Source organism: Oncorhynchus mykiss, chromosome 12 (assembly GCF_013265735.2).
Source record: "Oncorhynchus mykiss isolate Arlee chromosome 12, USDA_OmykA_1.1, whole genome shotgun sequence".
NCBI lineage: Eukaryota > Metazoa > Chordata > Actinopteri > Salmoniformes > Salmonidae > Oncorhynchus > Oncorhynchus mykiss.
The window spans coordinates 83,401,501-83,417,493 of record NC_048576.1 but is presented as its reverse complement, the minus strand read 5'-3'; the positions used below and the strand labels follow the sequence as shown (position 1 = coordinate 83,417,493).

Genomic DNA, 15,993 nt, shown 5'->3' with positions numbered 1-15,993 from the left:
ATGTAACGCACGCGGAGACTAGATTTTCAGAATATCAAAAATAAATGAACTCGGAGTAAACCACTTGATACATTCCAAGTTATATCGGCAAATGTACATTTAGATTGAGTAATTTAGCAGATCGACGCTTTTATCCAGAGCGAATTGCATGCATCTTAAAACAGCTAAATTGGACAAAAATGTAAATGTTGTTAGTATGACTGGTAAAGAAACCAGTGTCATTTAGTTATAATATTTTATATTGCACGAATCGTCCTAGATATCAGATTCTACCACCAGACAGCCCACATTCACATACTGCTTTTACCATTATCTCCTATGCAGAAAATGACAGCCATACATTTCATAGCTGTCCATAATTGCAAGCGTCCATACATGCATGTTTTTTCAGCAAACCGTTCACTAAAGGATTACAATTACATTCAGTGAACTCTGAAGTCAATGACAAGAGAACATGATTCAGTGAAAAAGGGAGATTTGCATGTTAACATTTGTCTTGAACACAACTGTAATTCAAATTGCATGGCAACAAGTAAGCCAGGCTACCAATTTCAAAATGTGCACTACAGGTGAGCATACTTCACGAGAGATATTTATGAATGCAACAAAAAGTAGAGGAAGCCCCACCCATTATTTTCAATGCAAAACCCTTCAAAGTTGAAAAAAGGTGATTCTCCTAGAGTTCAACATCTGCCATTGTTATCATGTCTCAAAGCTTGACAGGGACAATCACACATCACATAACAAAAAGATTTTTATTTCAAAAACAAAATGGCACACAGGAAAATAAACATATGTACATACCATTATTAGCACCCCCCCCCCCATCCAAAAGTCTCCCAAAACACCAACAGGGAAAAGTGTAACTCAAATGCTATAAGGACCATAACCACTGAAACACAATGGCTCAGAAAGTACAAAACAAATACCACCATTATTTTCCTTCCTGCAACTTGAGTCATTTCTTCCTCCATTTTGCTTCACTAGTGTCATAATCCTCTGTTGGTATTTACATCACATAATTAACAGCTGACTAGTTGGTGTGAATCAGTATTTCTGCCAATTAGCTGCTAACCATCTATGGAAACTTGGATACTTCAGCTGTTGCCCAGTTGATAGTATTAAAAATGAAGGGATGAATTAGTTTTACAACTTTTTTTCACCATGTTATAGACATGAAAGTGAAACATTTCCAATAGATAATAAAGATTACTCCAGAAAGATTGTCTTGGTTGCAAGACACTGTAGTCCAAGGTGGGAGTGTGTTGTTGACAGTTTCTGGGAAATAAGGGCAGCTGTAAGGCAAAGCTGGCTGTACATCCAAGTCAGAATGTCCATTCTTCTGCTTATAGTGCTTGGGTTGATCAAAGATTATGTGTATATGTATGTTTCCCTCTACAAGCAGTCCATAGAGTTGTCAGGTAGCAACCCTATGGGTGGGGCCTTGCCCGGGAGGCAAGATGGGGGCAGCATAGAGTTGGGGGCAGGATCCACATTCTCTGAGTCTTCCATCCTTTCTGCACACCCTTCCCAGTTGATATGGAATCTTGTTACACGTGGGTTTGAAGCCAAAATATTTCTCTGGAGCTGGAAGACAAACAGCATTAAAGAGGGAAATTATTCAGTAGATGTACTTACAGTGCCTTGCGAAAGTATTCGGCCCCCTTGAACTTTGCGACCTTTTGCCACTTTTCAGGCTTTTCAAACATAAAGATATAAAACTATTTTTTTGTGAAGAATCAACAACAAGTGGGACACGATCATGAAGTGGAACGACATTTATTGGATATTTCAAACTTTTCTAACAAATCAAAAACTGAAAAATTGGGCGTGCAAAATTATTCAGCCCCCTTAAGTTAATACTTTGTAGCGCCACCTTTTGCTGCGATTACAGCTGTAAGTCGCTTGGGGTATGTCTCTATCAGTTTTGCACATCGAGAGACTGAAATTTTTTCCCATTCCTCCTTGCAAAACAGCTCGAGCACAGTGAGGTTGGATGGAGAGCATTTGTGAACAGCAGTTTTCAGTTCTTTCCACAGATTCTCGATTGGATTCAGGTCTGGACTTTGACTTGGCCATTCTAACACCTGGATATGTTTATTTTTGAACCATTCCATTGTAGATTTTGCTTTATGTTTTGGATCTCCGTCCCAGTCTCAGGTCTTTTGCAGACTCCATCAGGTTTTCTTCCAGAATGGTCCTGTATTTGGCTCCATCCATCTTCCCATCAATTTTAACCATCTTCCCTGTCCCTGCTGAAGAAAAGCAGGCCCAAACCATGATGCTGCCACCACCATGTTTGACAGTGGGGATGGTGTGTTCAGCTGTGTTGCTTTTACGCCAAACATAACGTTTTACATTGTTGCCAAAAAGTTCCATTTTGGTTTCATCTGACCAGAGCACCTTCTTCCACATGTTTGGTGTGTCTCCCAGGTGGCTTGTGGCAAACTTTAAACAACACTTTTTATGGATATCTTTAAGAAATGGCTTTCTTCTTGCCACTCTTCCATAAAGGCCAGATTTGTGCAATATACGACTGATTGTTGTCCTATGGACAGAGTCTCCCACCTCAGCTGTAGATCTCTGCAGTTCATCCAGAGTGATCATGGGCCTCTTGGCTGCATCTCTGATCAGTCTTCTCCTTGTATGAGCTGAAAGTTTAGAGGGACGGCCAGGTCTTGGTAGATTTGCAGTGGTCTGATACTCCTTCCATTTCAATATTATCGCTTGCACAGTGCTCCTTGGGATGTTTAAAGCTTGGGAAATCTTTTTGTATCCAAATCCGACTTTAAACTTCTTCACAACAGTATCTCGGACCTGCCTGGTGTGTTCCTTGTTCTTCATGATGCTCTCTGCGCTTTTGACGGACCTCTGAGACTATCACAGTGCAGGTGCATTTATACGGAGACTTGATTACACACAGGTGGATTGTATTTATCATCATTAGTCATTTAGGTCAACATTGGATCATTCAGAGATCCTCACTGAACTTCTGGAGAGAGTTTGCTGCACTGAAAGTAAAGGGGCTGAATAATTTTACACGCCCAATTTTTCAGTTTTTGATTTGTTAAAAAAGTTTGAAATATCCAATAAATGTCGTTCCACTTCATGATTGTGTCCCACTTGTTGTTGATTCTTCACAAAAAAATACAGTTTTATATCTTTATGTATGAAGCCTGAAATGTGGCAAAAGGTCACAAAGTTCAAGGGGGGCGAATACTTTCGCAAGGCACTGTATATTTGCCAGAAGACATGTTCCATTTTTACATTATACTAAAGCCTGAGCAGTACTGTGGCACACGTGCCCCTGATGAGTGAGCGGAGTTTGCACTTTAAGACCAATGTATTAATGGATATTTCGCACTTCCACAACGCAAAGGTTTAATTTAATTCCAAAAAGTTGTCCCCTCTCCTCTGCCATCATTCATTCCCCTTCATAGATCTGATAAAAATTGGTAGGTGTAAGCAATAGCTCCACCTAGTTTACACAATATTAATGTAACAGTCCTGTCAGATATGTGAATGGGAACAAGGGCAGATGGGAGAGAACAAGTAAAGTGCAAGTAAGCATTTCGTTGGACAGTGTATACCTTATGTATCCTATACATACAACTAATAAAACTTGAACATCTTCCTGGAAGGAAACACAGTCAAGCACACCCATTGAGTTTCCTCCTTTACCTGTCCATAGTCAGGTTTTATGGGTGGGTTTTCCCGCAGCTCTGGGTCGGTGTACTCGTTGTTGACGTAGTACCCGATACGAATGAACTCCTGTCCGCGGTATGTACAGGTGATTAGCGCCACAGTTACGCCAACAGCATCACTTTCTGGAATCAGACCCGTGTTTGGGGCATCCGCCTGTTGAAGGATAACATACAGTAGATGAGGTGCAAGGAGGAAGGCAGGAGAAGAGCGGGGTAAGAGGGAGGGTGTAGTTTCTATATCTGATTTATCCAATACAGCACCAGTGTTGCTAGTGATTATGTTATAAGCTCAGTGTTATTGTTTGGGAAAGGTTTCCATCGCTAGGGCTGTCACTAAGGTCAGAATCAATCTCTGCATCATCAAATCAGTTGCTTTGTGAAGGTGTTAACAAATGTTCACAGTTGGCCATTGTTATGTAAATTATATCTTAAAAGTACCAGTGGCCTGGCCTTGGCCCCAAGTCAGAGCAGGCCCACTGGGAGAGAGAAAAATGAAGAGGGGCAAGGAAAGCTGCAGCCAGACTACTGCTGAAATAACATTGTTAGTTACTGCCATCTATAAAAAAAATTTTAAAAAAACTCACCTGGAACACAAACATGTGCCTCCCGGCTGGTACTGGGCCAACCAGAACAGAGTCAAGGGTCTGGTCATACTCTTCACTCTCTGCTGAACCCACATAAATGATCTTCCACTCAAGATCTGCAACACAAAAAAGTATCAAATCAAATCACTGTCTTCCGGACCCACAAACTCAGTTCGAAATGTTGGAGAAAGCAAGGAAATTGCTGGACTGTGAAGACTGCTCTGGTCAGAATGCTGTTATCAATGACACCTGTGAAATGATTTGATTGTTTGGGTAGATAACGCGAAAGGCAAGTGGACATGTCAATGCGTGTTCTAGAAGTTAACGTTAGTTACCTCCGTCGGAATTCCCCGCCGCAGCCAACAAAATACAAACAAAAGTTGGACACCATTCTGGCTAAGCTAGCCAGCTATAGGCAAAGTAGCCAACTAACTAGCAATATCAACTAACGCCATCGTGTAGCTAAGCAATATCACAAAGTACAATGTGTTTTATTTATTTATATGTTTAAAAAAATACAAATAAACGAGCCACCTCTTTGTTCAGTAGACATAAGGGATCAATTAACCATTGTTTGCCACCGGTCGAATAATTACTTCAATTCTCATCTGACGATTTATGGTAAGTTTGCTAACGTTAGTTCGCTAGCTAAATTGCCAGTTTGAACATGAAGTAGCTAGCCTAGTTGAGAATCTCAGTTAGCTAACTAGCGAGGTAACCTTAGCAAACTAGCCATAAATCGTCTGAGATTTAGCTAGCGAGCTAACGTTAGCAAGCTAGCCATAAATCGTTAGATGAGAATAAACAAAGTAATTATTCGACAGATGAGCACAACACTTACCTTCTGGTAGGTCTTCCATGCACTCAAATGTTATTTCGAATTGAAATGGGTTTCCGAATCGACTCGGGTTATCGAGGACAGCGACATTTAGTACTTGAACCTTCGCCATTATTGCGGCTCCTGCTGCGAGTGACAGACACGCTGGCTGAGTGGCTAGCAAATTTTCCCGGGGAAGGTTTCAGGCCTCAACAATGTAGCAACTAGCAAGCAATGTTTTCACGCAGTGTACACAAAGATAAATTATATCACTGAAGAAATTCGGTTGTTGCATTTAAAAATGCATCTGATTTCGCAGGTTGACAGCTACGCTTTAGTGTAATTTTGAAATTACTAGGTAGATATATCTTATTGTTATGATAGCCTGCTATATGAGACAATCATTTCAACAGAAATTGTATTTTTTTTTAAAGAAAGTACCATTAATGTTTTAAGTATTTACTGTTATCTGGATTATTCCCCTGACTAGTTTTGTTCAAAACAACTATTTCAAAAACCACCCGCCAGTAAATTTCACAAAGCCACCAAAATGTCGAAGGAAATGGGGCGGGTGGTTTTTCTGTTCTAAACGATGATTCGCTGGATAGAACAACAGTAAAGCTATGATTGGCAAGCAACAAGCATGTAGTGCTCGAACAACGCCACAAACCGCGTGCAATTACAAAACGTTTCAGGTAGGAATTCAATTGACACGACCCGACTCCCGCATGTACCCATTGCTTTGGCCAAAGCAAACAAACACAACCACTGTACCAAATTCAGCCACTCTTTTTTTAACTAGGCAAGTCAGTTAAGAACAAATTCTTATTTTCAATGACGGCCTAGGAACAGTGGGTGCCTGTTCAGGGGCAGAATGACAGATTTGTACCTTGTCAGCTCAGGGATTTGAACTTGCAATCTTTCAGTTACTAGGCCAACACTCTAACCACTAGGCTACGCTTAGATGGAAACATGTCTACATTCCAATCTGGAATGAAGAGGAAAGTCTAAAGACTATTTCATTTTTGGTCCCATAATGTCTTCACCACATTTGTGTGTTTCAGTGGATTTGTGTATATGTGTAGGGCTCTAGCAATTGATGATGCATACTTCAAGTTTATGTTGTGTGTGTCGATACATGGGAGACCATTAACCGAAGGACCTATGTGGCAGGGATACTTTCTGCACACATAATGATGTGACTAATCAGTGCTTTTTGCAGACTGCAGAATGTAGGCCTACATAACAGACAATATTGGGGTGGTTATGGGTTGACAATCAACCACACCAAATACAAGCATGGAAATAGAATCATACATGGATCAGATTGTGTTTTCTATGCCAGTCTTCAGTCACATTCTGGCATAGGCCTAGATGAAACTGAGATTAGGCAAGGATTAAGGGACCATGATTAGCTGTGCTTATGGTATTTCAGGATTCTTTTTATCTTGCTTTGAGGATAGGGCCAGCTAGAAAAATATAATTTCTCTCCACTAGAGGTCCTAAAACTGCAAACAAATTCTCACCATGCACTCACATGAAACATGTGTCCCTTAAAATACAGGATTTAAAAAATGCAGCCCAAATTTTCTCAAAATGCTCAGTGTTTCAATTGGGCCTGAACATATTCCACAGCCTTTTATCTTTCTTTTGCAGATGGAAAAGAAAGGTAGATGAACACTTTCAAGGCTTCAGACATACATCAATAGAACAGTGTAGAACTTGAGAAAGGGTCCCATAGAACTCTAATAGTAAAGGATCCATAATGAGTGAGAGAGCATGAGCAATGGGAGGAAGTAGGCTCCATTGAGCAGGTGGATTTCTGTCCACTAGTCTGGTGCCTCATCATACAAAGGGTATCTGTCTCCTGTGCCACAGGTTGATACTAGGCTCAGGTACTGTAACATGAGACTGAAGTGAACCATGTGACCATAGGGGCGACGTGAAGAGGGAATTAAAAAAAACTGTTTTACATAGTTAAACCTATACAGGTAGTCTAATATGAGATATATCAAAATAAACCCATTCAGCCAGTAAAACGGCTTTGCGATCGGATTTAGTTTGCAGATTATTTTTCAGACATTGTTGGGAGAGGTTTATTCATAAACACGTCCTGACATATGATCCAGTTTCGGTTCACCCACTCACTCGTTTAGGTGAGGCGGCGGAAGCGAGACGGTGTTTTTTTCGCAAGGAGTTGGATTGATACCCGTTGCCTAACGGATATCAACATTATTCGGTGAAAAGGTGTGTATAATGACCTGTACAGGTCTATCTATAATGCAATTCTATACTTCTTGTATTATTAGATCGACTAATTTGTTGTGGAGCAGGAGTGCAGTTTCTCTTTACATAAAATGGCTTGGAAGTATTGGAAATTAATTATGGGGCACTATAAATCCTATACTTTACAATACTTTTATTTCGATAGGATGCTACTTTCACAACATTTACTAAGACTATGATTTATGAATTGTCATTTGTTATCTCAATGCCCTCCCTCCCCACCTCCCTGAACAGGTGCAATTGTTCACATACACCACTAGTTTTACTAAATCAGCCAACCTTAAACGGGGGTGGTCATTTTTCGACACGGTGCTGAATTAATCACAATTGTAATTTTGCCTCTATAGTCAAATGTACATTATAGACATTTAGCAGATGCTCTTATCCAGAGCGACTTCCAGGAGCCATTAGGGTTAAGTGCCCTGCTTAAGGGGACATCGTCAGATTTTTTAAATCTAGTCGGCTCAGAGATTCTAACCAGCGACCTTTCAGTTACTGGCACAACGCTCTTATCCGCTAGGCTACCTGCAGCCCTATCAATTTCCGGTTGGACAGTTTCTGTCAGTCTGAAATGTTTATAATAACTTGATTCATTGTATTGTCATGGTATGGGATAATTGTGTCTCCTGGGACTTACAATGATTCTATGCAGAATGAAGTATAGAAAGCTGTTATGATTTCATCTTCTCTTACATTTTATGTCACATTATGAACCAGACTCAATAACATTGGGGTTTCAATAGAGACTCGGGCTCAGTGTGGCTCCTTATGAACAGTTCTTTTTTTCTTTAACACCATCACCTTCATCTCTCTAGAGCGGCCCTGGAGACTGACACCGGTGTGCTTGTCTGCTGAGCACTACTCCTGATGATATGGCCCCGACCTGATGTCCAGGCGTCCCCTTGCTGATGGTCTACCCTCTTTAGAACCCATTGGTTTGAATGGAGATGGCACTGCTCCCAGACATCGCAGCCTGGCCTGGTCTCCTGACTGGGAGTGTCCTACTCCTGGTCTTGGGGAGTAATCCTTCCTGGGTTGTGGGTGAGTCATGCCACCGCCTCTACAACCCCCCCCCATCCTTCTTGTGAAATAACCCCATCACCACCACACTAGATTGTCTCTGTACTTGGAACAATATGTACTGTACTTGGAACCATATGTACTGTACTTGGAACAATATGCACAAAAACACAAAAGCAGGGTGCACACAATTCTAGGCATTACTCAAGAAAAAACGAAAGCATGCAGTAACTTGCCACTGGGTTGTACAAATATTTCGTAATGCGTGAGAGCTTTGGGTAGGAACCATTGGTATGAAAAGCTCTGGTACACCCACTTTTCCTATTGCGGACATGTGATTTCTCTGATAGACGTATGGTAATAAATAATGCTTGTATCTGTAATGCTTTATTACTGGTTATAAAGTACGTATGAGCCCTTATATGTTGTATTTTACACTGCTATTTGTCAGTGCACTGAACTGTTAGTCAGGATCATTATCAGATGATAGTAAGACGTTATAAGGGGGTTGTATGTGCTTATAGAACGTTTTCACAATGCATTATAGCTGTATATTACCCAGCAAGAAACAATAGATAAAGCAGCCCTTAGTGGTCGTTCTGAGTGCTCTTCTGATTTTCTGATCATGGGACAACACTGAACAATGGCTGCACTCCAATGCAGACACCTCCAAGCTGTAATGTCAACTGTAGTTAGTTTGCTACAATAAACATATCAGGCTGTCACTGCTCTAATTTTGAGCAAAAGTTGTGCCTCTCCCCCAAACAACCTACCCTTGTTTTTTGTTATCAAGGTGTACTGTTGCCCCTGGGAGAGTTTACTATTTCACTATTTGCATTAGCCAATCATTAACTGAGTTTGACATCCCTAAATGGGCGTTGAAGTTTTCTAAGCAAGACATCTACTGTGAATTAATAGTCAATAATCACTTTGACACCGCACTGACATGGTAACCAAAATATAATAGTGCTTTTCCAGATACTTCAACTAGTAAAACTGTTCAGGGGCTGAGCTTCACTGACCACGGGCAAAGGCCGCATTCCAAGTCCTCTCCTCCCCCTCTCCTACATTCAAGTAGTTACTGTGCGGGATGTCACAGAGTAATCACATGGCTTGTCATGGAGAAAGTGCCTGAAAAAAAGCAATGGACTTGAGGAACTCAGTGATCCCATCGCATTGCAATAGGCTATTATGTTGTCAATCTATCAATCTAAAAATGACATCAACTTCCACCTTTCTGTTTTGTTTCCCTCTCCCCCTAGGCTGTAATTAAATTACTCTTAATTGTATTTAAGTAACTTGATGTGTTAAAACGTTTGCTCATGTGTTTATTATGATCCCCATTAGCTTTTGCAGAAGCTGCAGCTACTCTTCCTGGGGTCCACAAAAAACACAAAACATGAAAAGTAACAAAACACAGAAACAGTCACAAATTTAAAATACAACGATATACAAACAATACAACTAAAAAATAATACAAACAATACTCATATACATGCTTTTACATTTCCATGCTGTTCTGGTATGTGGTCATGTGTTGACATTAGGTTGTTGCCTCAGAGCACCACATGTGTCATTTCTATCACCTGCACTTGGTATACAGTGTGGAATTTTAAAATGACCTGTTTTTCCACATTGTTCAATCCTATTGTGTTATGCTACATTGATCAAAGAGAGGGTCTATTTGAATTGTTGTAGCAAACTATTACAATGACCTGAGTGGTAATCTTTAATGTTTTCTACAGGGGACAACACAACTAATAGTCTACCCTCTAACACAACTGCCCCAGTGAGTAAACTGCTGCTATCTTTATCTCTGTTTTTGTTAGAGGAACTTAAACCAGAAGTATCCAGAGCTTTATTTCTGAGAATGACTACTACCCCTGTGTTGTTCTGCATCTAGGGACCCAACATTGCAGCTATTGTGGCCCCGACTGTTATACTGGGGCTGCTGGCCATAGCATCTGCTGTGCTAGTGTGGCTTTTCTGCGTGGTGAGGAAGAAGAGGCAGACGGAGGGGACATACCGGCCCAGTGCTGAGGAGCAGACGGGGGCCAGCAGTGTTGAGACACCAGACGCACTCAAACTGCCCAAGGAGGAGAGACTCATCTGAGCCTATTCTCTCAGAAGTCTCTCAACACCTGTCCTGTACATCCAAGCAACAGCTAAATCCTGATGACTGTAGAAGCTCCACCTAAAGAGCTGATGATTACCTAGATATTAGAGGGTCATGACACAACGTTGACAGATACAGGATGGGACAAGAGGTACACAGCACCTAGCCCTGGAAGAGGAGGGCCCAGGCACTGTGTACTGTACGTACTGCAAGCACATGGACTAGTGCTAGTACAGGACCTGGACACAGACGTTGGGATAGCTCCTGCAAATACCACAGTTTGTAACTAGAACAACTAGAACTAAGGTTCATGAGGCTCTGACTGCTTTCTCTATGGTGTGTTATTTAATAGCACTGGAATATTTGAATGGGATAGACATGTACACAATCATTCAAATGGTCATACTGGAAACAAACCATCACCTGCACTAGATGGAAGAGGACCAGTATTCAGTCCCTGCTCATACTCGTCTTTGGTAAATACATTTCAGTCTGAGTATTTCAGTCATCTGTCTAGGCAATTTGTCTCTCTCAACAGCTACAAAAAGACTGGATACAGTCTTAACTGCTGTAATCGTAAGCAGACTGCTGTTACCTGTGCTACCTTGATACATGTAAAAAATTATATTGGAATGTAATGTATATGTTCGTATAAATGCCTTATAGATTACTTAAATGTATAGCGTGCAATAATATTTGTTTAACCACTATTGATTGTCAGAAAAGCATTTAATTGTCTAGATTTTTACACTGATTACTTACCTCAATATATATGTCTCACTACTGAATCAGTCCTGTATACAGCTTTACAGATAATGACACGGTAAGCTAATATTATCTGGAAAACATTTCTCCCAGTGGGATATTCTGTTTGCGGATACTGTGTGCAGAACAAATAATCATGTCATTATTAATAATATTTAAGCACAAAATGAATGATTGTTTACATTTGAATAATTGTATTGTAGTATTTCAGAATTTAACATTCATTTCAACATTGGCTGAAATGTGATACTACATTAGATCATATCTTCTATGTGTGTTCTTACCAGTACGCTGTTTGTATTTTGAAAAGCCTATGATGGGATTAAATTCTCATCATGTAGAGTTGTTATACAATGTCATGACATATTTATCTTTTGTTGCCTACATTTTAAATAAATACCAATAGTTATTTTTAGAATTGGCCACCTCAGTAGATTTTATTTGCATAATCAGTGCTGGACTTTGATCAGATGATGTCAAGACTTGCTTCTCTCTCTCTCTCTCTTGTGAAAACACAACCAGACTTCTATGAGGAATTAACGAGAGGGCAAAAGTTTAAGACAGAGCATCGTATAAGCTGACATCATGTATCAGACATCCCTAAAATGGTGAGTGTGAAGTGTATGAGAAATAACACACTTGCTCAGCATGCAGACCTTACTAGTCAGCTTTCGGTGAAGCTGTGATTGACAAAATAGCTTCAGTCAGAATTATTAGCCAGTGGCAACTGACTGCAGGAGCTGGGAAGTGATGACTGCTGAAAACAATGAATCCAAATCTTTCTGTCTTTAACGGTCACTATACGTCAGTCTCATTTCTCCTGTTGTTACATTCTAGGAATGCATTCCAATGCAGTTTATTGCTACTAACTCATTGGCATGAACCCATAGTGGGCAGTGCAGTTTGTCTTCAGCCTATAGTTAATGCTCCCTCACAAACCCAGTTTCCAACTGTGGTTGGCCTTTTCTGGTTTGTAAATCTGCTTTTACCTTTGACATTTTGGGCTCATGGCTTCAAATTCATATAACTTACAGTATGTGAACATACTGTAATTGTACATGCTAACTTTGACCTAGTGTGTCAATTTCATGTTGTACAGTAATCAAGACCATATTAATTATTAATTATTTATAACACTCATCAAATAAAAACAATAAAAACATAGAGTAAGTACCAATTTAATTTGAACTTTAAAATCACTTGCTTTTAATTCTGCAAAGCAATGATGAGATGAATGTAGGAAGATGGAAACAATTCAGTGGATTTCCAACATACAACAACAACATAATGTCAACAGTTTACTACTATCTGGTAAGATCACTGTCTAATGTGGAAAAACATTCAATTCATTTAGGAACATCTGCCTTCTTGAGAGAAAGCAGATGGTAAGGATGAAGGGATGGAGTTGGGGACAGGACGGAGGGGAGTGATAGACTGTTTGGCAGTTGAGTGACGGGATGGTTTAGGCGGCTTCCTCTTCTCCCTCCTCTTCAAACTCGCCCTCCTCAGCGGTGGCATCTTGGTACTGCTGGTACTCAGACACCAGGTCATTCATGTTGCTCTCAGCCTCAGTGAACTCCATCTCATCCATACCCTCTCCAGTGTACCAGTGAAGGAAGGCCTTACGACGGAACATGGCAGTGAACTGCTCAGAGATACGCTTGAACAGCTCCTGGATGGCTGTGCTGTTGCCAATGAAGGTGGCAGCCATCTTGAGGCCGCGGGGTGGGATGTCGCAGACAGCGGTCTTCACGTTGTTGGGGATCCATTCCACAAAGTAGCTGCTGTTCTTGTTCTGGACGTTGAGCATCTGCTCGTCCACCTCCTTCATAGACATGCGGCCACGGAAGATGGCGGCCACGGTGAGGTAACGGCCGTGACGGGGGTCGCAGGCTGCCATCATGTTCTTGGAGTCGAACATCTGCTGGGTGAGCTCAGGCACGGACAGGGCGCGGTACTGCTGACTCCCCCTGCTGGTGAGGGGGGCGAAGCCGGGCATGAAGAAGTGCAGGCGGGGGAAGGGCACCATGTTGACAGCCAGTTTGCGGAGGTCGGCGTTGAGCTGGCCAGGGAAACGAAGGCAGGTGGTCACTCCACTCATGGTGGCTGACACCAGGTGGTTGAGGTCTCCATAGGTGGGTGTGGTGAGCTTGAGAGTGCGGAAGCAGATGTCGTAGAGGGCTTCGTTGTCAATGCAGAAGGTCTCATCTGTGTTCTCCACCAGCTGATGCACAGAGAGGGTGGCGTTGTAGGGCTCCACCACTGTGTCGGACACTTTGGGAGAGGGCACCACGCTGAAGGTGTTCATGATGCGGTCAGGGTACTCCTCGCGGATCTTGCTGATGAGCAGGGTGCCCATGCCAGAGCCAGTACCCCCACCCAGGGAGTGGGTGAGCTGGAAACCCTGGAGGCAGTCACAGCTCTCTGCCTCCTTCCTCACTACATCCATGACAGAGTCTACCAGCTCTGCTCCCTCTGTGTAGTGGCCCTTGGCCCAGTTGTTTCCTGCTCCGCTCTGGCCTGCAGACAAGTGTCATAAACCATAACTTCACTGACGGGACAAGATTACATTAGTAGTCTACCACCAAATCTCATATTTCCACTGACTACCAAACCAATCACTCACCGAAGACAAAGTTGTCTGGCCTGAAGATCTGTCCGAAGGGGCCAGACCTGACAGAGTCCATGGTGCCCGGCTCCAGATCCACCAGGATGGCACGGGGGACATACTTCCCACCTGAAAAAGAAAATAAATATTGGGCGTACTGAACCAATTATTACTGTGCATATTTGCACTGTATTTGTGATAATAGGGTACCTCTGAATGCCAGTATTTTTTTTCATTGTTGATATAAGAGTCTATTTAATCAATTGTGCATTTTTCTGTTTGTTTCAATAATTGGTGACATTATGTGGTTTATGTATGCAATGCTATATAATGTGCATACTGTACCTGAGGCCTCATTGTAGTACACATTGATCCTGTCTAGCTGCAGGTCGCTGTCTCCATGGTAGGTTCCAGTCGGGTCGATGCCATGCTCATCACTGATCACCTCCCAGAACTGAGACAGTGAGAGAGAGAGGAGTTGAGATGCACGTCAATAGTAATACACAGAAGCATCCATTTAAAATGCAAGTTAGAATATAAAGTATAAATAAATAGATATAATGCGATGTCTTTTCTGTTACATGGACATTTACCTTTTTGTGAGAAACACAAATAGCATGACTTGCATTAAATATTCCCTTTACATCATTATGTAAGCCTCTAAATGATTTAAATTATGTATTAAAATTCAATTTAGATCTAAATATTTATCAGGTTAAATATGTTGTGTCATAAAAGAGAGGAGAGGATGGTATTCTAGTACCGTTATCTCTCCCTTCCACCGCACGTCCATTTAGGGACCCAAATAACTATTGGGAATGAGTCGGCAGCAACAATAACAAATCTGCCCATTTCATGTGCAACAGTGATTCAAACTGATAGTAATCGGATATAGCTATTGTTTAGCCTATTTCTCTTATACACATATTTATTTTGTGCATGGAATGACCATGCATTTTTCATGCATGTTATGTTATAGCCAATCGATAACGCACACAGTTCTGCACCAGCTTCCTCTACAAGTCTTATGGGTGGATTACCAGCAGTCTTTCTACGCAGAGGTAAAAAAAAAAAAAGAGGCTTATCTAGCTCGCCTGCAATAATTCACATGAAGCAATCTATTTTCTTGGTAAAATACAAATGAGTCAACAATGATACCTTGGCTCCGATCTGGTTACCGCACTGGCCGGCTTGCAGATGCACTATTTCTCGCATTATGGATGGACGGGCGTTGGCAGTGAGTGGACAGCAGTCGAGATTTGGCCCGGAGGAAGCGTTTTCTCTTCTTCCCCAGCTGACTGTCTGATGGGCCCGCCTCTCCTTCAACTACTGGGCCGAATCCGTGGGTGTCATCCCCATGGTAACCAAAGACCAGAGGAGAGGAGGGATCCTAAGCTCGTGGAGAGAGCGGATAGGATGCTGTTATTTGTCTTCATCAATGAGTGTTCCAGAGATACGCAGTCACCCGACCCTACTGACTGAGTGGTGTAGTGATGCGCAGTCTCCCGACCCTACTGACTGTAGTGATGCGCAGTCACCCGACCCTACTGACTGTAGTGATACGCAGTCACCCGACCCTACTGACTGAGTGGTGTAGTGATGCGCAGTCTCCCGACCCTACTGACTGAGTGGTGTAGTGATGCGCAGTCACCCGACCCTACTGACTGAGTGGTGTAGTGATGCGCAGTCTCCCGACCCTACTGACTGTAGTGATGCGCAGTCACCCGACCCTACTGACTGTAGTGATACGCAGTCACCCGACCCTACTGACTGAGTGGTGTAGTGATGCGCAGTCTCCCGACCCTACTGACTGAGTGGTGTAGTGATGCCCAGTCACCCGACCCTACTGACTGAATGGTGTAGTGATGCCCAGTCACCCGACCCTACTGACTGAGTGGTGTAGTGATGCGCAGTCATCCGACCCTACTGACTGAATGGTGTAGTGATGCCCAGTCACCCGACCCTACTGACTGAGTGGTGTAGTGATGCGCAGTCACCCGACCCTACTGACTGAATGGTGTAGTGATGCCCAGTCACCCGACCCTACTGACTGAATGGTGTAGTGATGCGCAGTCACCCGACCCTACTGACTG

The 15,993-nt window shown here is 42.2% G+C and overlaps 3 protein-coding genes across 3 annotated transcripts; 1 reads left to right on the top strand and 2 right to left on the bottom strand.

The window, feature by feature from the left end:
* Nucleotides 1-978: 978 nt before the first annotated feature.
* Nucleotides 979-5,678, bottom strand: LOC110538669 (histone chaperone asf1b-B). Its single transcript, XM_021625631.2, has 4 exons — nucleotides 5,130-5,678; nucleotides 4,289-4,404; nucleotides 3,682-3,858; nucleotides 979-1,587 (listed from the first exon to the last, which is right to left on the bottom strand). Exons 1-4 carry the CDS (start codon nucleotides 5,236-5,238, stop codon nucleotides 1,396-1,398), a joined length of 594 nt encoding a protein of 197 aa, XP_021481306.1. The 5' UTR covers nucleotides 5,239-5,678; the 3' UTR covers nucleotides 979-1,395.
* A 350-nt stretch (nucleotides 5,679-6,028) lies between these two features.
* Nucleotides 6,029-11,707, top strand: LOC110538668 (protein crumbs homolog 3). Its single transcript, XM_021625629.2, has 4 exons — nucleotides 6,029-7,352; nucleotides 8,207-8,432; nucleotides 10,157-10,200; nucleotides 10,315-11,707. Exons 2-4 carry the CDS (start codon nucleotides 8,333-8,335, stop codon nucleotides 10,522-10,524), a joined length of 354 nt encoding a protein of 117 aa, XP_021481304.1. The 5' UTR covers nucleotides 6,029-7,352; nucleotides 8,207-8,332; the 3' UTR covers nucleotides 10,525-11,707.
* A 747-nt stretch (nucleotides 11,708-12,454) lies between these two features.
* LOC110538667 (tubulin beta-4B chain) lies at nucleotides 12,455-15,216 on the bottom strand. Its single transcript, XM_021625628.2, has 4 exons — nucleotides 15,059-15,216; nucleotides 14,246-14,354; nucleotides 13,919-14,029; nucleotides 12,455-13,812 (listed from the first exon to the last, which is right to left on the bottom strand). Exons 1-4 carry the CDS (start codon nucleotides 15,113-15,115, stop codon nucleotides 12,755-12,757), a joined length of 1,335 nt encoding a protein of 444 aa, XP_021481303.1. The 5' UTR covers nucleotides 15,116-15,216; the 3' UTR covers nucleotides 12,455-12,754.
* Nucleotides 15,217-15,993: the final 777 nt, after the last annotated feature.